This window comes from Ursus americanus, chromosome 36 (assembly GCF_024610735.1).
Source record: "Ursus americanus isolate L20-20 chromosome 36, mUrsAme1.1.p, whole genome shotgun sequence".
Classification (NCBI taxonomy): Eukaryota; Metazoa; Chordata; class Mammalia; order Carnivora; family Ursidae; genus Ursus; species Ursus americanus.
In genome coordinates, this window is record NC_142162.1 from 24,044,334 (window position 1) to 24,066,611 (window position 22,278).

General features: G+C 54.4%; 1 protein-coding gene across 2 annotated transcripts in view; it reads left to right on the forward strand.

The window, feature by feature from the left end:
- Positions 1-22,278, forward strand: part of PAK6 (p21 (RAC1) activated kinase 6) — a 37,370-nt gene that overhangs the window by 3,167 nt on the left and 11,925 nt on the right. The window contains exons 1-3 of one of the 2 annotated variants that reach the window (XM_045816322.2): positions 6,776-9,223; positions 9,806-9,922; positions 21,332-21,540. In XM_045816322.2, the coding sequence (XP_045672278.1) occupies positions 21,337-21,540 (204 nt within the window). In that variant the 5' untranslated portion in view covers positions 6,776-9,223; positions 9,806-9,922; positions 21,332-21,336. Of the gene's footprint in view, positions 1-6,775; positions 9,224-9,805; positions 9,923-21,331; positions 21,541-22,278 lie in introns of those variants that run through there. The other variant, XM_045816307.2, reaches the window with a different exon arrangement.

Below are 22,278 nucleotides of genomic sequence, written 5' to 3' on the forward strand. Positions count from 1 at the left end.
AGAGCATGAGCAGGCGGGAGGGGCAGAGGGAAAGAGAGAAGCAGAATCCCCACTGAACAAGGAGCCCAATGCGGGAGTCCATCCCAGGACCCCTGGATCATGATCTGAGCTGAAGGCAGGTGCTTACCCAACTGAGCCACCCAGGCGCCCCCCAGACATGATTTTAACACACTGTGCCCTGGGTGCAGAAAGCAGGAAGGACTGTCCTGTGGCCTGAAGCAGAGCCCTTCCCATAGGATACCCTCCACATTGTAAGTGGGAAGGCCCAGAATTCAGGACTAACTTGGGCAGTAGGAAGGTTGCTAGCAAACCTCATAAACAGGCAGAGCCAACCGGTTGGAAGGGAGCATGGAAAATGGAAGCTTTGGAGGCAGAAAGAGCTCTCCACTCCCTGAAGCCAAGCTGGCCCTGTTGCCCCCGGGGAGCATGCTGACTGGTAGCTGCCCCCTTCTGAGCTCAGCCTGAGGGCCCACTCAGGGCTAAGGTGAGATGCACGAGACGAAGGGGAACTTGACTTGTCTGTTCTTGGCAAGACCTTCGCTCAAGGCAGCACATGGAGATGGCAATTGGCGCCTGGTCCTGGCTTGCTGGCTTGCAGGGAGGGAACAGGGCTGCCTGACTACTAAGTACAAAACACATGTGGCAGGGACAGGGGGTGGGAGAAAGTGCTGATAAATGAAGGACCAAGCCCGTCCCCTGGGGAGCTAACAGCTCCTCAGCAGAGCAGTGGAAAGGGAAGCTGAGCTTGGAGCCGACCCCACCAGAAACCAGCTGAGCTACAGAGCCTGGATCAGCAACAGGGTGGTGGCATTCTTCGGCCCACCCTGGGCCCCAGACTCATGGCTGAAACTGTCAGCCATGACCCATCCAGTCCAGATAATTTATGAATTTAGACCAATGCTGGGAGATGGATCTTAACATAGAACTTAACAAAGATGGACAAAAACGGATTCGTTGAGAGTGGAAAGCAAAGGAAGAAGCAGTTCGAACGGCAGTGGGTGGAGGATGAATGCTCAAGGAGACAGACAAGTGCAGGAAGAGGGAGAACGCTGGGAAGCAATGTGGTACCAGCTCCAGTCTTTCCTGAAGAGCAAATTGTCTGCCCCTGAGTTTGTCTAAGGAATGACTTGAGTCTGTGGAGAGTTTCCTTCTCCATCTGGGGTCTAGTTTCAGGTCTTGAGGACTTAGGCAGTAGACAGTGAAGGAATCAAGAGGCCTGGTCCCCTCTTTGAGTCTGGAATTTTGTCCCGTGGTGGCCCTGATTCGTTGAGGGACGATGTACTCCTGAGCCCCATCTGAAGCACAGACTTGGAGAGGCTGCCTGCAGGGGGCCGGACCGAAGACCACGGGGGACTTCTTTTTATTTTTTTTTAAGATTTTACTTATGTATTTGACAGAGAGAGACAGCCTGCGAGAGAGGGAACACGAGCAGGGGGAGTGGGAGAGGAAGAAGCAGGCTCATAGCGGAGGAGCCTGATGTGGGGCTCGATCCTGAGACTCTGGGATCAGGCCCTGAGCCGAAGGCAGATGCTTAACGACTGAGCCACCCAGGCGCCCCACACAGGGGACTTCTTGATCACTCTGGCAAGTAACTTAGAAATGCCAGGAGCCATTAAGGTTCAGACTCAGAGACTTTATGCTTTTTCTGCCAAAGTTATCTGTTCTATGGATTTAGGAAAGGTAATGTCAGGTTCTGTTCACCTGAAAAAACAAGAACAAAGTATGTCCCAGAACATGACATACTTTCATATGCTGGGGGAATATGGATGCGAAAAATGGGTTCCAGTTCCCCCAAAACTGCATGGAGCCACATTAGCCCCAGCAAAGGGACACCCATGGTGGCCACCATTTTCTATCAAACCTCTTTATAACACATCAGGCAGTGCAGAGACCCAGGTCTTTACAGAGGGAAGACAATGACTTTTTTTGCACACCTGTGGGTTTTCTGTGGCAACCTTCCCCTCTCGAAGTGTTGCCTCAGTCAGCAAATGCTGGCGTCTCTCTGCTTGGCTCTGGTTTGCCCAGGTCTCAAAGCACTCAAGCCCCGGGGCCAATGGCTAAGGGGGCGGAGGCAGATCTGTGTTCTCTTGCACACTCAGGCTGATCAGGACGTGGAGAGGGGGACCTCTGGGTGCTCAGAGAAGCAGGTCCAGAAAGCTCAGGTCAGCTAGTGGGTTGTTCTGGTCTCTGATCCCAGTGCAGCAGGGACCCAGCCCGCTCCACCCCGGGGGGCAAATAGCTACCAGCCAGTCACCTTTACTCAAGGTAAAGTAAAGGTGCTGCCTGCCGGCCTGCCCAAGCTCCTGAAGGCTGCCGGAACAGCAGCAGGGTGAAAACCGGGAGGACTGGTTCTTTGCTTCAGCTTCCTGGCCAGGAGCCTCCAGCCTCCATTTTCTTTCTTTTAGCTTCAAATGAGGAATTGCACAGGAAGGCACAGAGGGGAGAGGGAGCCGGGGGACCATTTATTCCACCACCTCACGGGCATCCAGAGCACAGTCTGGGGGCCGTGAGGTGGGGTGCAGAGGAGGAAAGGACTGCCCCTGAAAGGAGCTCGCCACCTCGGATGGCCATAGCACCTTCAAGCCAAAAGGAGTCCCTAAGAATGTTTACTCAAGCCCCATAATACTATAGAGGGAAGCAGAGGCCCAGAGAAGCAAAGTGGGTCCTGAGATCACCCAGCTGACTGGTGGCAGAGCCTTGGTTTCAGGCCTTCGGGGTGCCCACCTCCCAGTCCTGTACTCCCTCACCACCCAGGCTGCCCTTCTGTCAGCAGCAGCATCAACGGTGCCCCCCAAGCAGGGGCAGGCAAAAGCTGCAGCGGAACCTGATGGTTTGAGGAGACAGCCTGGCCCAACACACTAAGAGGCCAGACAGGTCCTGATGCTCGGCTGTGCCTCCTGCCCTAACAGGGACCTGGCCTTGCCACACCCACCGCCCCGCCCCGCCTCACCCCGCCCCTGCATCTCGCTCAGCAAGCAGCCCCAGCTCAGCCCAAGTTCATTGCTCAGTGCCCCCCAAGGAGAGGCTTTGCCCCCACACTGCCCCACCCCTCCTCCAGGATACTCTCTGATAAACAGAACCAGCTAATTCATAAATGGATTGATTTGACGTTCTCCTTGTCCCAGGAGGCATTTTACCTTTTACCATAAGGCTGGCAGCCGTGTCTTAAACCAAAGAAGAAAGTAATGACGAAGGTATCCAGGAATGAAAGAGAGATTCTGGGCAGAAGTCAGAAGAGGCGCGCAGGACACCCTTTTATTTCCAGTGGTCTTTTCACCAGTATATACTAGGAACCCAGGCAGGAAATTAAATGTCCGGAGGTTAGATCCCAGAAGCAGGAGGCCTGTTGCCTGTCATCTGTCACCCTTATCACCAGGCCCAAGCTGGACAAGAGAACTTGTATATTGCACTATAGGGGTCTTGCTGGAAGATGGTGTGTCTGGGACCCAGAAAGGTGGGGTCCCATCCCCAGGGAGGGATGAAGTCAGGCCCAGAGGCAAGAATGCAAGGCCAGGAGTGAGCATGCATGCAGAGCTCTTGGGGAGGAGAGGATGGTCAGACAGGAAGAGCTGGCCCCACACAGTCCGTCATCCCAGCAAAGGCCATTGTGCCAGCCACTGGTGAGGACATGGCAGTGCGACCAGGACCCCCGCCAAGTCCGTGTTCACATAAAGTTCCTGCGGGCACCATCCCTGGGGTAGTCAAGGCATGGACCAGAGACTGAGGAAGGAAAGCCCCCACGAAGGGATGGCAGTAGCTGCCTGGGCCCCTCCAGGCCCCTCTAAACATGGGCCGGCCCAGCCAAGTGGCAGTTAGACAGGCCATGCCGTCTAACACTGACCCAGGGCAGATGCAGAAAGCCGAGTTCAGGGAGCACTGTAGCCAGGGAGTCAATGTTCCCAAGAGGCCACAGGCCAGAGCGTGTGAAGTATCTGCATTTAGAGCTAAGGTGTTGCCCCCAGACAGTTGGGGACGGGGCCTGGGCAACCAATAGCGTGTTTCCTCACACTCTTCCCTTCCCTGGGGCTCCGGTCTGGACCCTTACCTGGTCAGGCACGAGCCTTCTGCTCCCCCCCCCCCCACTCACCTGTCCTTCCTGAAAGCCAGGCCCTGGGATCAAGGGCATGGGTGCCAGTCACGGCCCTGACCCGGCCTCAGACCAGGGACAATGGTGAGAGGCTCAGAGGAGGGAGGAAAGGACAATGAAGGGTTTCCATTCAAGCTGCTTGCAGCTGTCAGCTCTGCCAGCAGAAATGCTAGCCAGAGAGCTAAACTGCCAGCAACAGACATTTGCATGGAACTTTGGAGCCCATCAAGAGCAAGGGCTGCGAAGTGATCACAGTGAGAAGATTTTAAATGAATTCATCATGTCTCTAAAATGGGTGTCCTTGGGGCGCCTGGGTGGCACAGTGGTTAAGCGTCTGCCTTCAGCTCAGGGCGTGATCCCGGCATTATGGGATCGAGCCCCGCATCGGGCTCCTCTGCTATGAGCCTGCTTCTCCCTCTCCCACTCCCCCTGCTTGTGTTCCCTCTCTCGCTGGCTGTCTCTATCTCTGTCAAATAAATAAAATCTTTAAAAAAAAATAAAAAATAATAAAAAAAATAAAATGGGTGTCCTTGGCAGGTAGGTGGCCCGTTCTGTTTCCAGCCCTCCCCAGGGTAGCTCCTACCCCCATGAAGCTGGGAAGGGTGCCGCAGCCAGCTCCACCCCTGCTTCAGCCCCTTGAGGCAGGTGGACGGTGGCCCTGGAGTCTGAGCACTTGTCCACATCACCAGGCCGCTTAGGGCCATCAGACAAGTTCAGCCTCCAGTGTCAGTCTGCATTTGGGGAGGACAGGCCTCCGTATCCCCAGCAGCACAGGAAATCTAGTACAGATGCAGGGCTTGAGAAAAAGGCAGGCAGAGAGAGGGTGGAGGCTTCTAGGTATGGTTCACCTCTGCTAAGGCTCAAAATGGCACAAAGACACATCTGTCCAGCCGCTGGGCAGGTGAGTCCCATGGGCTTTCCCCAAACACCTAACGGCCCAGGCAGTGCTGCCACCCGGGGCTAGGGTTCTCTCTCTGGAATCTGTAGTTGCTCGATCTACTGGGTGGACGTAGTAGCAGGTTCCCCTGAAGAATCCTCGGACTCTGCCCTTGCAGCACCCACACTGGGCTCTACTGCTCCCTGTAGCAGCTGTGTGCATGCCTGGCATGGGGGAGGGGAGTTTCTGCCTGGGTCCCTTTAGCAGCTACGGGGGCCAAGGGTCAAGAACCTCTCACCCCGTCTGGGAGTGCGGGTCCCCGGGACTCTGATACCCTAGGCTCTAGCCTTGTCATTCCATCCCCTTCCCAAGAGAGAGGGACACTGTCTCCCCGGTTATACACATCAAGAAACTGAGACTGAGACATGCGGGAAGCCTAGAGAGGCAGAGGGCTCCGACCCAGCAAGAACCCATGGTCTCTGCAGCAGCACTGTCCACCTCTCTCCTGCCTAAGGGCCCCTCCATCCATACTCCCAGGCCCTCAGAGGTTTGCACCTGCCTCTCGGCCCCATCACAGGAGGGACACTGGCCCAGGCTGCCCCACGAGCAGGAAGGGACAGGTACTGGGCACCCTGGACAAGAGGGAGAGGACGGGGTCTTTTCCTAAGTGGGCCTCTCTCCTGGGTCCAAGGGCTGCAGGGTGAGTGCACAGCTACCCCTCCTGGGGCCCCGGCTCCAGGAGCTCCTCAAGCCAAGTAGCAAGCGGGGGCACCAGTGCCCACCGGCCCAGCCATGCCGCATGCGGGCCTGAGCGCGCCAGGCCTGGTCTAGGTCTGTGGAGGACAGATGGCTTGATGAGGGGTCTTCAGGCAGCATGCTGGTTCGTGACGGGAAATCTAGCACCCTGCTCCTAGCAGGGGACTCAGTGACAGGGTGGAAGAAAGTGAGGCCCCTCTGCCCCACATACCCACTGCCACGTGGGGGTCCTCATGCCCTTCTCAGAAACGGGGGAGGGATATTTCCCACATACACTGTGTCACGTGACTCACCCTTCCTGGGTGGTGGTCAGAGTTGGCGCAAGGAGGGCAATCCTCCCCGCTCAGCTGTTTCCTGGGACTTGACCCCACATGATCAAGTCACGTCCGAGAGTCTGAGTAGCACAGATAAGAGAACAAGCTGGGGGCAGATACACTGGGGTCAAGTAACCACAAGACCTTGAGCTCGTCCCTTACCCACTCAGCCTGTTTCCTCGTCTGTAGAGTGAGAATATAATCGTATAGCGCTTCTGTGCCGGGGCTGTTATGAAGACGAGTGAGATATGTGTAAATACTCACGAACTGGCAGCATTACTATTTCTCTTACTAGAGGAGGGCAGAGTCACCCAGAGGAAGGAGCCCTGGAAGGAGTAAGTAAGCCTGTCAGCAGTTCTTGATCCCCAGGAAGCTTCTGAAGTCACGGAGCAGAAAGGTACAGGGAAAGGATAATGTGTTTTTGTTTCTAAACCACAAGCAGATCCGTATCTTTCCTCTTTGGCCCTAACCTGGGCTCTCAGCCCCGGCTTAGGTGCTCAGATGTTCCAACAGGCCCCAACAGCCAAAGGCTGAGAGAGAGCTAGCTGGGAAGCACCCGCCCTGCTCTGCGGGGCTGCCCTGATGCCCTCGCAGACAGTACTGCTTGGCCAGTGCCCCAGAGCTGGAGTGGCTCCAACGGCATTGCCCATTGAAATGTCAGTTGTCCATGTCCCTGTACAGAGCTCCTGCCCGATCTGAGAATAGCAGTGCATGGACAAGCAGGAGGCCTATGCCAGCCACCAGGGTTCTCCAAAGAAGGCTGTGCCCGGTCCCTTACCCTGTGCTCAGGACTCTAACCTGGGAACAGGGCTAGAGGGAGGCACATGAATGCTAGAGGAGTCACTGTCCCCCAGACTGCTCCTGCCACTGCCTGGGCAAGGCTGAGTCGGGCGTGGAATCAGAGGAGGATGGGGGTGCGGGGCAGGGGGACTTAATCACAGGACAAATTCTGCACATCCCAGTCGTCCCATTTTGTAGAGGGTCATCCAACCCAGTGCAGCAGACCCACCTGTAGATGGGACTGGACGTGCAGAAACTGAGGTTGGGAGGGGCCCAGGAGGTCCCCTAGTGTTGTCTAGTATCCAGGATGGGAACCTTTTCTCTAGTATATCTGACTGATAGTTATCTGGGTTCTTGGATACCTCCAGTGTTGGGGGATTCATTACCTCCCCCGGTCAGTTATATTTGGGAGTCTCTGACTCTCTTCAGGCCCCAAACCCAATCTCTGCTCCAAAAGGACCCCAGGGTTTCCTAGACTCACTCCTACAGGGTGAGGATGGGACTTGACTAATAGCCTTTCTGGGACACCCAAGCCTGGATTCAAACCAGATTAAATACCAGTTCATTTCTGATAATATTCTAATGGTCAGTCACACTTTATCGTAGTCCAACAGTTCAAAAGTACTGCTTGGAGCTCTAGTTTTGGTATAGAAGTTATCTGAAATTTTTTATAAGTTATTTGTATTAAAAGAAAATCATTCATGTGTGCACTTGTGAGTCAGTAAAAAATAATTTAGGGTGTTGATTCTAGGTCCAACGTCATGCAGTTCATTCTAGCTTTGTTCCTGGTTCATCTCAAATCCTCAACAACCAGTTTCCAGAACGCTCCCACCCAGCACAGCTTGCTTCCAGTAGCCAGCATTCAGCCAGTGCTCCCACATCTCTAAGGGGAAAGCCACCCTTGTACCTGCTGTCCCCTCCCCGCCACACGGCCCCCTGAGCCTAGGCTCAGCAGGCAACTTCCTGAGGGGATGCAGGAGGTTAGGGGTTGGCTCACAGGGTCAGGCCTCAGTGTTGCCCTGTCAGAGGAAAGAGAAGGAATCTTCTTGGGAAAGACAAAAAGAGGAGGAGGGGAGACAGAGGGTAAGAAGAGGAGCAGAGACTAAATATACGTAAGAGTGTGTGGAGGCGGGCAAGGGGACCTGCACTTAGCTGCCCAGCTGCCACACCACTAAGCCCTATAAGCAATAGAGACCATATGCAAATGCTTTATCTAGAAATTGCACCCATAGATCTAGAATCAGTGAATAAAGGCGATACATGGCAATAGGGAACTCAATAACGGAAGTTCGAGGCACCCAACGATGACAAAAATCCCAGCACTGTCCTCAGTCCCCGCTGTGACATTGGCAGTCATCCAGCCACTGCTTGGGAGCAGCCACTCAAAGTCTAGATATACCGAATTTCAGAGCCAGAATCCCCCCAGCACTCAGTCAGATACAGCCCTGTCTGGGGGCCCAAGTCTAGGACAGCAAGGGTCTGCTCACTTCCTGGTTTAGGGAAGAGACAGACAGGTGGCCCTGCCTCTGCCCCACAACATATCGACCCTCTAATTCAAAAGAAGCAGGGTAAAGTGCAGCCAGGAGTGAGCCCCTCTGAAGGGCCATCCTGCTCCTAGGCCAGGGCGCTGCAGGGGACAACCTGGGGATGCCAGCTGTGTAACCAGGCCCATTCTCCGAGAATGCAAGGAACTCAAAAGCTTTCTTTTTCCGAGGGGTCCCCTTGGGGGCGGGGGCTGGGAACCTTGAGGCTGAGGTTCTCAGAACTGAGCCGCGTCTGACGAGGAATTTGGAATCCCTTTAAATCCTGGCTTTCCCACCCGAGAATGGGCCTTGTCGGGATGGGACAGACAGGTTTTAGGACTCCAGCTGAGACTCCCCAGTGAGTCTAGGTGGGTGCACTCGCCCCGCTGCCCCTCTGGCATCCGGGAGGAGTCGGCGCGCGGCCTCCAGACGTGCAGCTGCAATGCCAATCAACGAGTTAATTACACACCGAGGCACTCAGCGGATAATCCAGGTCAGGCCCCTGCGCGGCCCTCCAGGGGCCACGGGGCCACGGCAGGTCGCCGCGGACCCGACCCGGATGAGGGCCCCCAGGCGAAGGGCCGGCCAGGGCGGGAGCCGAGAGTTTAGAGGAAAAGGGTCGAGCAGGGGAGCGCCCCTCGGGCGAAGAGGCTCCTGGCCATGGCCCCTGCACCCCTGGGCGACTTTTCCCGGGCTTTGTGTTCGCCCTGTCCTACCTGAGGCCACACCCTGAAATCAAACTCGCGGCCAGGTGAAGCCGGCGCTGCACAAACAAGTAAGCGCGGCCTCTCTCCGCCGTTCCCGGCGCCGCCGAGGTCCCTCCCGCGGAGGGCGGGCCCGGCTCCCGCGGCCTCCCCGAGCTCTCCAAGGACTTCCCGCTGGGCAGGTGGGTGCCCCGGCCAGCCCGGGAGGCTGGCGACCCCTGGGGGGGGGGGACCGGGACGCAGGGACAGGTCTCCCGCGCGCGCGGCCTCCTTTCCCCGGGTTTTCAGTCCCTAAAGTTCGGGGCTGGCCGGCGCCCTGTGCACCCAGGATCGGCCGTGGGGAGGGCGCGGGGCTGACGGGCCCTGAGCGCCGGTACCGGGAGCCGGCGCAGCTGGGGGCTGGACCGACCTCCGCGTGTGCGCCGCCGCTTCCGGCCCAGCTGCTGGGGCTGCTGAGGCGCGGGGCTGGGGGATTCGCGCCCCAGAGGGGCGCCGCATGCGGGCCTGCGAGGTGGGGCCGGTGGCCGCGCTGAGTCGGAGCGGAGCGCGGTGGGGACAGCGGCCCGAGGCGGTGCTGCGCCCACTGCCCCTCCTCCCCGTGCGCCGGGCGCGGAGCCCGCCACCTCGCCTTGTACCTGAGATGGTGGCTCAGTCGGGAGGCAGGCCTGGGGCGGATCCGAATGCTCTGGATTCGGCAGGTCGCAAAATCCACCGAGACACATACAACATTTGTCACAATGCATTTCTGATCTCTTTCCACCCAGGCCTCGGAGGACTGGCCAGGGAAGGTCCTCAGTCTTCCCTCTCCTCGGTGCCTGAGAGATCTGCCCACTGACGGGTGAGGAGTCGGGAGGAAGAGGAGGCGAGGAAGCGGTCAGGAGGTGAGTGAGGAACCTTCAGCCCTGGTAAGGTGTCCAGAAGCCTTCTCAAGACCTCCATGAGGGACAGGCTGGAAGGGGCAGTGGACAGGCTGGTGGCCCTCCTGGGACGCTCTGGGTACTGTTAGGCAGGGGCAGTGGTCCCTCCTAGGTGCCATTTCTCCATCCTTACTGGATGTGCACTGTAACTCCGGCCAGCCCACAGCAGGAGGCCCCGGCGCAGACTTCTGCCTGCCCCTGGCCCAGTCTCTGCTGTGGTCAGGTGTGATGCCTGTCTGGGGCGAGCCAGTGTCACGAAGGCCGGGGCACTGAATTCTTGCTTGGGAAGGAGGCTCCCGAACAGGAAGGGCAGCAGCCGGCCCAGTGTCTGCGCTAAGCAGGCCCGGAGGCAGCCCCAGGCAGAGGTGCTGCTCGGCACATCCCAGCCTGCTAGCTCATTGCCCACATCTCCCAACCTGCTAAAATGGATCCAGCTGTTCCCACACCCGTGGAAGATGAGCGGCATCCCATCTGGGATCTAGACGCTGCTAGGAGCACCCAGGGCTAAGACGTGAAGAGCTCCCGGCGTGTGGGCTGGGTTTTCTGTGTCTTGTCCTATTCTGGTGTGTTTTCGGCTCCCCCGACTTGTTTTCCTAGGTAGGGGAAAGAGGGGCGTCAAGACCGTGTCTGTGCTCGGGTCTTTTGGAACTGTTACAGCACCTACTGTAATACTGCGAGTCCTCCTCGGGCCATACATAGGACAGTAGCGGAGAACACATTTGGAATCAGAAAGAGCTGGGTTCAAATTCTGACTTCGCCTTCTATTTATTCCTTAAGCGAGTTGTTTTACTTCTCTATAAACTTAAATGTCCTCACCTATGAAACCGGGCGATCGAGCGTGCCTCAGAGGAGAGTTGTGAGAAGTCACGGTGATAAATAATCAACGTCCAACAGCCCCAGCCGTGAGCCACCTCCTCACGCTCTAGTTATTACTTAGGAAAAGTTAAACTACCCAAGCCCTGGATTCTCCTGGAGAACTTTGAGAATGGTCTGGCTCTGTGGCAGCAGACTGGGGAGGGTTTACCGCAAGCCATGGGAACAAAGTAAAGGCAAAGGGTCTGTGGTGGGCAGGTAGAGGTGGCCCGGGAAGGGCCCAGATCTGGAAGAGGCGGGGATGTACTGTATGGTGACTAACATAATATAATAAAAAATCATTATTAATAAAAAAAAAAAAAAAGATCTGGAAGAGGATCCAGCTTTGGAGGCAGAGACAGCAGGATGTTCTGTATGTGTCACAGGTGCTCACGTGTGTGTGGGAGACCCGGACACATTGTTGCCACAGGGCTGCCCTGGGCAGAGGGAGCCTCTGGCTTGAGGCTTCTAGTCCTAGCTCTGCCCTCAGCGGCTGTGTGACCCAGGGCAGGTCGTTTGACTTCTCTGAGCTCCAGGCATGTTAGCTTAGAGACAGTGGATTTGAATACCAGCTCCAAACTTACCATCTCAGACAGTCTTTCTCTCTGAGGCTCGGTTTCTTCACCTGTAAAACAGAGCTCATAATATCTAGGTTGTAGGATTGTGGCCATTAAATGCACTTATAAGCACCTAGCACAGCGTCTGACGTGTGCTATGCGCTTTACACCCATATGTGTGTGTATATTCCCTTCCTGGTCTCCTCCATCCTCTCCCCGGCCACCTGTCATCTTTCAGATGCACCCAGTAAAGCAGGTTTGACACATCTCACAGTATTGTGAGCATAAAGTCAAGAGGGGAACGACACAGAGATATAGGAAGTGAAGAGCTGTGAAACATAATCTTTTTGTGTGGTTAGGGGCCTTAAGCCTGTGACTGGGGACTCTAGAGGCTCGTTCCAGCCAGGGTCTAAGGACCCTGTGATGAGGACTCGGGCCTCTGCATGTGGAGGCTGCTGAAAATTGGGCAGAGTGAAGAGGGGTTCGACCTACAGCCCTTCCAGGAAGGCCATTCTTTACTTTTCCCTTGGAGATAACCCCGAGCCCGGGAAAGCCCAATGCTGTGGATTCTAAGTACAGTGAACGGAGGTCAGAGAGCTGCGCTGGCTTGGGCCGCTGCTGGACCACAGCACTGCATTAGTAGGCTGGAGCGGGCCCGAGGCGGGCCTGAGTCAATATTGACCTTCCTGGCTGGCCAGCCTGGCTCTTTGGCCTCTCATTCAGCTGGAGTGTTGACACAAGAGATTGAATGAGCTTTATTATCATATTCTTTTCAACAACAGCCCCATTATCTCTCCCGCGGGGATTCGCTGGGACCTGTAGTGTGGGAATGGTGACAAGTGCAGGGAACCCAGGCATTTTGGCTTACATGCAGAATGCCCTCTGCCTGCACACTCAGCTTCTCTCTGGGTCTGTCCAGTGGGACAGCAAAACCTCAAGGTCCTGCTCAGCATCCTGGGGACACTCCCTGCTTCAGCACGGAGGCCCTGGGCAGATCTATGAGGCCCTCAAGCAATGGTCGTGAGGGGCACAGCCCGGCTCTAGGACCCAGCCACCCTGCAGGTGACCACTGAGTAGAAAAACACATGAAATTCTCTTCAGGCCCTTCCCCCTGGTGAGACTTGGAGGGGGGGAGGCAGGAAATGAGTCCCCTGACTCACGTGATGTGAAGAGGGGTAGATGGCAGGCCCAGATCTCTGCTAGAGACTTAGGGAGGGCAGAGATCAGCTCCATACAAAGGATGAGCAGCAGGGGACAGAAGGACAGAGGGCAGGGGCGTCGGGGAGCGGGGAGGAGCTCCCCATCACTGAATGTATTCTAGCAGGCCACAGACATGTCCCTGTCAGGAGTGCCACTGAGGGACTGAAAGTTGGCCAGGGACAGAGGAGAGGCCAGACTCCATGAGCAAGTCCCCAGGCATGTACACTACCATCTCTCTGGCAGGTGGGGCAGATCAGGGTGGGGTCTAGCAACATCTCTTTGGAAAAGCAAGCCAAACTGCATGAGACCAAGGATTTTGTGTTATTCACCACGGTCCCTAGAACCTGGAGCAGAGTTGATGTACAATAAATGAATTTATTGAATCAATTTATATTTAAACAAACTCCAGAAAGTAAAATTTGAGAATATTCCTGGCCAATAAGAATACTTCAGTGAAAGGCTGGCTTCTGTTCACAATATTCTCAACCAGGGGGCCAGTGAGGCCCATCATTCTTCACGGAAGTGTGTGGATGACAGTTCCCAAAGTGGGTTACAAAGAATTTGGGCAACCTAGCTACAGCTCTCTGGGTGGAAGGGCCCGGCCCTGGAGGTGACATGGTCCTTTTTAGGCCCCTCTGTGCCTGGATGATGGCAGTAGTGGAGGTACCTTTCTAAGTGCTATAGAACTTTGGGGCTTGGGGGGCCTGGGGGTTCAGTCAGTTAAGTGTCTGACTCTTGATCTCAGCTCAGGTCTTGATCTCAGGGTTGTAAGTTCAAGCCCCACATTGGACTCCATGCTGGGCATGGAGCCTATATAAAAAAGAAGAAGAAGAACTGGGGGGCTTACCTACCTCAGCATCATGATTCTAGAATTGTTCCTTCCCCAGGGCATCATGAATGGGTGTGAGAATGAGACAGGGGTGGTGGTGGGGGGTGACAGCTGTCTGCAGCAGCATTCACACCAGGTCAGAGAGACACAGGTCTTCCCCTTCTTTGCTGCTTTACTTGGGCAAATGACTTGATCTCCGTGAACATGGGATTCCTCGTCCACGTAATGGGTACAGTCATAGCCCGCCTTATAGGCTTGTGGGGACGAGATCCTAAATGTGACACGATCGGCCCAGAGCCTGGTGCTTACACTAAGCACTCCTTGCGTGACGACTGCCTGAGTGTTTAGGTATTTACTGAAAATACCTAAAATTGCCCCTTGAGCTTAGAACAGGTACTGTTCCCCTCCTCAAGTACCTGGGGACGCTGGCAGAGGTGAATGGATCTGTTCCCTTGTCACCACTGGAAATGCTACAGCCTAGAAAGGAGGTCACAGGCAGGAACTCAGGACCCGCATACTCTGGGGCCACCCCAAGCCAGTGCTCAGTAGTGCTAAGCAGCCGCTAAGCCTCCCTCAGGGGAAGCCCATGTGTCCCTCCACTCTGGCTTGCAAGCACTGGGAGGGGGGCCCACGGTCCCTCCTTTCCAGTCACCTGGATATGGAGGGGAATCCCACCGGCCTCATTCCTAAGAATTTACCAAGATCTCAGGACTGAGACAACCAACCAAATCCTGCCCCCCTCAGATTAGCTGCAAACTCCTCCGGACTCACTTTCTGGAAGCCACCTCCCCAGCCTGCCGCGCCTTCTTGTGGCTCCCTTCAGTGGGCTCCAGGTCCTTCCTTTGAAAGGGATCTGATGTGTGGAAATAGCCAAACCCCACTCGAAGCTGGGTGTGGAAGGTAAGGTAGGTGACTCAGCTGGACAGCAGCACTGCTGGTGAAACAGCTTGGTGGCCCTGGCACTCCAGGCCCTAGCGGTTGCACGTCTGCTCCCCCAGAGGAGCAGTTTGAGAGGGTGACCCACCCACTGTGGCTCTTCTCCTCATTCCCCTTGTGGCCTCTAGAGCAGCCTCGCCTAGCAGTACCCTGCTCCAGGGGGCCCACCGCCCAGACCCCTTGTAGCCATGGGACAGTGGCATCAGCCGTGAAGCTCTACCCACCACTCCTTGAGCCAAGCCTGCAGGTTCCTGGCTTGAGGCCGAGGCCCCGCCGAGGGGCCGTGGATCCGTGCTGGAGAGAATACACTCCTGCTGCTGCTGCCGCTTTTCTCATATATCCAGGCCCTGATGTCACAGCCATCAGCATGCGCTCCATGGAACATTTGAGCCACCCCTTGCAGGGCAAAACCCAAACCTGATTCCAAACAAAGTAAGGGGCAGCCTACACGTCAGGACAGCCCCGATCTCCTCTGGCTTCTGACTCACAGATGAGCCCAGGAAAAAAGCCTCGCAATCTTGATTGAGGGAGCTGGCCCTGCCTCCCCCCCTTCTCCACACTCCCATGAGTCCACACAGGCTGCTCAGCCCCATGGCTGTTCACAGAGACCCCAGGAAAGAGACGAACAGCAGCCCAACTCCCTCAGAACAAGCCTGGTGGACAGAGCAGGGGCTTTGGGACCAAATGTAGGTTCAGACCCCCAGCTCGGTCCTTTCCTGATTCTGTCCCCTTGGGCAAGTTATTTAGGCTCTCTGAGCCTCATCGACAATCGAGAATCATGGGTAGTAACAGTAATTCCTACCCCCCCGGGGTTGGTGTGAAAATGAAATGAATTGATCCTTGGGAAGAGCCAAGCACATTCCCTTTCTGGCTCCTGTTCCTCTGACATGACAGCCATACTGTCAGGGACATTGGGCCTTTGGCTCCCTGAACTCTCCCACCAGCTCCACCCTCAGGAGCTGGGTGTGGCAGGATTTCCTCCAGAAAGCCTCTGCCAGGAACTGACAGGCCCCCCATCTGCCAGGCTCTGGCTGGAGGAAGCAGCCATAGCAGGAGCTGTGCTGGGAGTTTCCTTCCCAAACTGGTTTGGGCAGGGCTCTTCCCCTCCCGGTGCTGGGCATTCCCTCTGGTCCAGTCCGGGGCCAGCCAGCAGGTGACGTCTGCAGCCATTCAGAAGAGGGAAGTTCAAAGCATTCCTCAATCTCAAGGTTGGATCCCCGCTTAAGAAAGAACCTTCGGCATCTCCTCCCTCCCCTGTGTTGGGATGAGGCCTGCGACAGGAGGGGCTGGGGCAGCGGAGGGCTCCCTGAGCCCGAGCTGGTGCTTGGCTTCTGGCCATTTCTACTTCAGAGTGTCAGGTCCAGGTGGTTTCTGTCAGGCTAGGCAGAGGGAAAGGCAGGGACTGGCTCTCCGAGGGAAGATCATCTTCCTTCCTCCTCTCTCCTCCCTCCTCCCGGTATCTTCTTTGAGGAAAGCCCTCTACTCAGTGAGTGGAGTGTGCGTGCAAAGAGGTGGCGATACTAGGAAGGCAGCAAGGCAGCTCTAAGGGTCGGCCGGGCTGGTTTACCACCATGGGTTTACCACGGCCTCAGGGCTGATGCCGCAGCCACCCTCCCTCGGCCCCTGGGCCCTTGACCTTGGTCAGAAGTAGGAAACAGGGCTGGAAAATGGAGACCTAAAAATGGCAAATGGAGGCCTCTGTCTGGACCCGGTGTGCTCCAAGGACACAGGACCCGTTGCCAGAGAGATATAGGACGTCTGTCTGCATCTCAGGGGTTTCACACCCAATGACTTGTCAACATTGGACACCTGAGTGGGGGAGTGTGTCTCTTAGAAACTCAGACCTCATGATCACTCTTTATTCTAAAATGTTTTGTTTTCTTTATTTTTTAAAAATTCTCTGAAAGATTTTATTTATTTATTTGACACAAGCAGGTGGAGTGGCAGGTGGAGGGAGAGGGAGAAGCAGGTGGCGGGAGAGGGGGAAGCAGGCGGCGGGAGAGGGGGAAGCACGCGGCGGGAGAGGGGGGAAGCACGCGGCGGGAGAGGGGGGAAGCACGCGGCGGGAGAGGGGGAAGCAGGCTCCCCACCGAGCAGGGAGCCCGATGTGGGGCTCGATCCCAGAACGCTGGGATCATGACCTGAGCCGGAGGCAGGTGCTTAACCCACTGAGCCACCCAGACGCCCCTTGTTTTCTTGAGAAAGAAATTCTAGAGGGGCGCCTGGGTGGCTCAGTCAGCTAAGCATCCAACTCTTGGTTTTAGCTCAGGTCATGATCTCAGGGTCCTGAGATCAAGCCCCGTGTCGGGCTCCCCCCTCCGTGCAGAGTCTGCTCGTCTCTCTCTCTCTCTGCTCCCCCTGCCCTCTCCCTCTAAAATAAATAAAATCTTGAAAGAAAGGAAGGGAAGGACGGAGGGAGGAAAGAAGGAAAGAAGGAAAGAAGGAAAGAAGGAAGGAAGGAGGGAGGGAGGGAGGGAGGGAGGGAGGAAGGAAGGAAGGAAGGAAGGAAGGAAGGAAGGAAGGAAGGAAGGAAGAAAGGAAGGAAGGAATGAATGAATCCTGGAATCCTAGAAAGAATCCCCTACTCCTAACCGTTGCCATCAAGAGTTCTGCTTTGGACAAAGAAAACCTTGGTAGTTGAATTTATCCCTGAGACCCATGGGTGTGGAGGTTTTGACCCCAGAACATCAAGGGTTCCGGGAGAGCCCAACAAACTAGGCTCCCATGTAGTCACCCACCCTGGACCTGGGGCAGGCAATGGCCAGACTGTGGGTAACCCCCTCTCCCATCCCCCCATTACTGCCTCCAGCTTATTATTTTAGCTTTCACATTTAGATCTGATTAATTTTGGGGTATGACATGAATTCATTTGTCAGGATTCTTTTTTTTTTTTCCCATATGGTTATCTAATTGTTTCAGCTACATTTTTTGAAAAGATCATCTGTTCCCTACCATATTGCAGTGTCACATTTGTCATAAATTAAGTGACCTTATATGACTGGATCTATTTCTGGATTCTCTCTTCTGTTCCATTGGGTGATTTGTCACTCCTTGTGCCAGGTCTACACTATATCGATTATTGTACTGTTACCATAAATCTTGGTATTTAGTAGTGTAATCCTTCAACCTTGTTCTTCAAGATGGTCTCTACTATTCCTGATTCTTTATGTTTGCTCTGTACATTTTCAAGTCAGTTTGTCAATTTCTACCAAAAGAAATATGCTGGGATTTTGACTGAGACTGAAACAAATCTATAGATTAATCTGGAAATAATTGATACCATTATATCATTGAGTCTTCCAATCTATGAACATTCTTTAATAAATTTAATAATGTTTTATACTTCTCGGGGCGCCTGGGTGGCTCAGTGGGTTAAGCATCTACCTTCAGCTCAGGTCATGGTCCCAGGGTCCTGGGATCGAGTCCCACGGTGGGCTCCCTGCTCAGCGGGGAGCCTGCTTCTCCCTCTTCCTCTCCCCCTGCTTGTGTTCTCTCTCTGTCAAATATATAAAAACAATCTTTAAAAAAAAATAATGTTTTATACTTCTCAATGTAGGGACCTTGCACATCTTTGATTACGTTTATTCCTAGGTATTTGACTTTTTTTTTTTTTTAAATGTCTTCATGGACATTTTTTTTGAAGTTTCTCCTGGAACTCATTCATTATAAAAAATACATCCCAGGCACAGCCAAGCGGGGAAGATGCATGCGGGAAGCCCTCCCCGGCTGCTTCACCCTCCCAGTGCCTTGATGTGCGCACCAGCCCAGAAGCTCCCTGAATCCTGTCGTTTAGGGGTTTCTGTGGAGGCCTCAGTGCATAGGCACAATTGATTAAATCATTAGCCATTGATGATTAACTCCATCTCCAACCCCACTGCCTCCCCAGAGGTGGGGCAGGGCTGAAAGTTGGAACGTTCTTTCCATCTGGGATTGCAAGGGTGTTAGGAGTTGTATACCAGGAACGGGAAACTGAGACCAAGTATCTCTTTCCCATTGTACCGCAGAATCTTTAAAAAAATTGTTTTTTCTATTTGTTTGTTGTTGGTATGAAGAAATACAACTGATTTTTTTTTAATTGACCTGGAATCAGGGATCTTCTACATTCACTTATCTAATTCCAATAGTTTATATATAGATCTTTCTTGATTTTCTATGTACACGTTCATGTTGTCCCAGGCAGTGTTAGTCTCACCACATTCTGGATGCGTCTTTGCAGCCTCTCTTTAGGTGGGGATTTCCCATTAGCTAAGTGACTCGCTCTGATTTCTGACCCTACCCGCCCCCCCCTCCAAAACCCGAGCTCAGTTCATTGCTTCCAGCAGCTCCCCACCTTCACTACCACAACCTGGGGTCCTAGGACTCTGTGGTATCCTTTTTCCTCAGACTTTTCCTACTGCCTCTGGGAAAAACTTGTTTTCAGGAGGGGACCCAGGAGGTGGATCCCAGGGCCATTTACCTTCTGCTAAAGATGCTATCCCCTTGCATTCCTGCAGAAAAAGCTGGGCATTCAGGTGGGGCTGGGGGAGTCGGGAAAGACAGATGTTTGGGGATGAAAGTATTAGCTTACTCTTCTTCAGCTCTTGGGTGTGTCCTTACACCTGCAAAAGAATGTGAGTTCACAGAGCAAGGCGGGGAGCAATGACACCATCAGTGAAGCTACTCTAGGGCCAGAGGGTCTATCGGTGAGGCTCTAAGCACAGGACTGCAGAATGAGGACTCTGGGAGCCAAAGCCTGAAAGGGACAAGGTGTTTTACCAAACTGCAAACCGTCTACACAATGGAGAGGTGGTGAGGTGCCCAGGTCCCCCAAATGAGGCATGGCCCTTTGATCAGCGAATCTGTAAGGAAAGGTATTGGGCATCTCTCCTGGATCTGGATCTGCTCACGTCCTGATTTCTGCAGGGCCCTGAGCTGGGAAACAGAGGTGCACAGAATCAGAAACATGAAAAAAGAATCAGCCCCCGTTCACCGGGGGGTCTGCTCACTTAAGCCTCCCGAAGCCTTGTGAGGCAGCCTTTACTAACCCTGTCTTATAAGTGAAGAGCCCTGAGGCACAAATCATTTAGGTAGCTTGCACAGAGTCTCCCCAAATTAGCAGGAGACTCCCCACAATTCGCCTGCAACTCAGCAGGTATATTTCACTCCAAAGGCCTTGGTCCTTGGGGCTCCTGCATAGGGGGATTTGCCTGCAGGTAGCATTTGGTAGACTCCCGGTGACGTCAAGGCCCCAGAAGCAGCTGACATTCCAAGAGGTGTCACGTGGATTCTGATTGATTCACACGGGCTGAATCCCTCCTTGGGAAAGCTGTGGCTGTCTGAGGACCCCTGCCTTTATGAGTGGGCACCAGCTGCCTCCCACATCTGTGACGTCCTCCAGAACGTGCTAAAGTGACCAAGAAAATGCTGTTTCCAGAGTAGGAACCAAAGGAGAACCCTTGGCTCTGTCTGTTTCCAAATCTTTGGGGCTTTTGTTTCTTTGTTTTATATGCAAAAACTTGTATTCATTGCAAACGAGAACAAAACAACAAAAAAGAAAACGGTCAGAACCACACCACCAGGGGCGCTTGGGTGGCACAGCAGTTAAGCGTCTACCTTCGGCTCAGGGCGTGATCCCGGCGTTATGGGATCGAGCCCCACGTCAGGCTCCTCCGCTATGAGCCTGCTTCTTCCTCTCCCACTCCCCCTGCTTCTGTTCCCTCTCTTGCTGGCTGTCTCTATCTCTGTCAAATAAATAAAATCTTAAAAAAAAAAAAAAAAAGAACCACACCACCAAGTCTTTGGATAGACGAACGATCCAGGCATTCAACTCAAGAAACAAACATGCCTGTTTCTTGAAACCTAGAAGTGACGTTTTCAGGTACACAGAAGCCCATTGAGTGTATTTACCATGATAAAGAAAAAAAATTAAAAACAAAACCCAAAAAACCATTGAGCGGCTTGGAGCTGCTTCAGATACAAAAGCTTTCAAGTGAGCAGTCCCACCCAGTCTTCCGTCCACATGTGGTCCTGGCCAGGGACTCTCTGAAGGCAAGCTGGAGTCCTCATTTTACCCTGGGTTTCCAGTCTCCCCATCTCAGATCGGCAGGCCCATGTCCCTGGTAGCTTTTGACATTGTTCATAGGGCCCTAGGCAAAGCCCAGATGAGCAAGGAATAGAGGTTTGGCTGTAAGTTGATGTTTTGCACAGAGTTCTGAGACTCGAGGGCAAAGGGCCCAAAGTGGGGAGACTGACCCCTACGCAGCTGTCCTCACTCACGCCAGATGTGCCCTTGACTCAGGACCCTTCTGGAATCAGGGCCAAGCACTTGGGGACCAAGAGGGCCCTTTTGGGGGGTTCCTGGTCCTGTGATACGTGCTCCCAGACTGCACACCATGTTGGCTTTTTATGAGTGTGGTTTATTACCTAAATAGGTTTTCTGTCGTTGAACCATCCTGGGATGGACCTGAGTTAAACAAAAACCTGTAACACGCTGTTGGGTTCAGTTTCTTAGTTCTGTTTAGGGCTTCACTTTTGTTCATACGTGAGATTGGTTCAAGTTTTCTCTTTCCTGCACTATTCTTACCTGGTTTAAGAATCAAAGTCGTACTTGCTTCATAAAATGAATTTGCCTGCTTTCCTCCCTCTTTCTCCTTTTTAAATTATTTGACAGTAAAATGATATTTGTAATGGGCTTGGGATCTTATAAAAACACACCCCCAGAGTCTGCCTGCTCGGCAGGAGACTTGGCACAGACGAGAAGACAGACACCTCTCTTCCTTGTTTATAGTCTGTGTCGGCTTATTTCTGGCACTTTTGTTGTTTCTGGGACTGCTTTGCTGGGAGCTAGCCATATCCCTGAGGAAGTAGGGATGAGAGGTGAGGGGAAGCCCCGGGCTGGGGGGAGGGAGCCCTGAGCCGGGGTTGGGGGGGTCCAGCACCCACTGCAACCACCTAGGCTTCCGGGGGCCAGGCTCCCAGGAAGCCCCTCACTGGAGCTCAGCCCAGCCCTCCCCCACGCAGGCACCATGTTCCGAAAGAAAAAGAAGAAACGCCCTGAGATCTCAGCCCCACAGAACTTCCAGCACCGCGTCCACACCTCCTTTGACCCCAAAGAAGGCAAGTTTGTGGGCCTCCCACCACAATGGCAGAACATCCTGGACACACTGCGGAGACCCAAGCCCGTGGTGGACCCTTCTCGCATTACTCGGGTGCAGCTCCAGCCCATGAAGGTAAGGTGGGCGGCGGGACGGTCGGGCTGACTGCAGGCTCTCCCGCTCCACGGAGACCAGAGACCGTGCCTGGCAAGACAGCAAAGACACCTGGAGGAAGCACGTCATTGCCAGCTATCAGTCAGCTGGCTGTTTTCAGTCTCCACTCAGGAGCCTCACCCAGGGGGAGGACTCCATGTCCAGGGGGGAGGAGCCTGGGGAGGCCCTCTCTGCGGGCTGGTAGGGTTGCCAGATTTAGCAAACAAAATTACAGGGTGCCCAGTAAAATCTGCAATTCAGGGAACAACACATTACCTTTTAGTGTTAAGTGTGTCCCATGCCATATTTGGACACACAGCCCCTGTTTGGGCTGGGGCTCCCAGACCAGCAGGATTTCGCCGTGTGGGTCACGAAGGGCAAGAGCGTTTGGAGTCAGGGGCCTGTCAACGTGTGTGGAGGAGAGCTCTGCACTGGTTGCTGCCTCCTCGGGGAGCTCCGGACAGCTTCCAGAAGGCCACAGATGGAGCTAGAGAAAGACAGCAGGCCCCAGGAGGGGTCTGGACCCCACCCCCTGCCCCCTCAGCTCCCCAAGCTCAGCTGCCCATACCGTTTGAGGGGCTTACTCCCTGTCTGCCCTGCCCGACTGCCCCATGACAATAGGCTTCCTCCTTGTATCTCTGCCCCCCCGCCCCCCGCACAGGCCTGACCTGCTGTGGGTCCGGGTGAGTGGCTGAAAAAGTAAGGAACAGATGGATGACA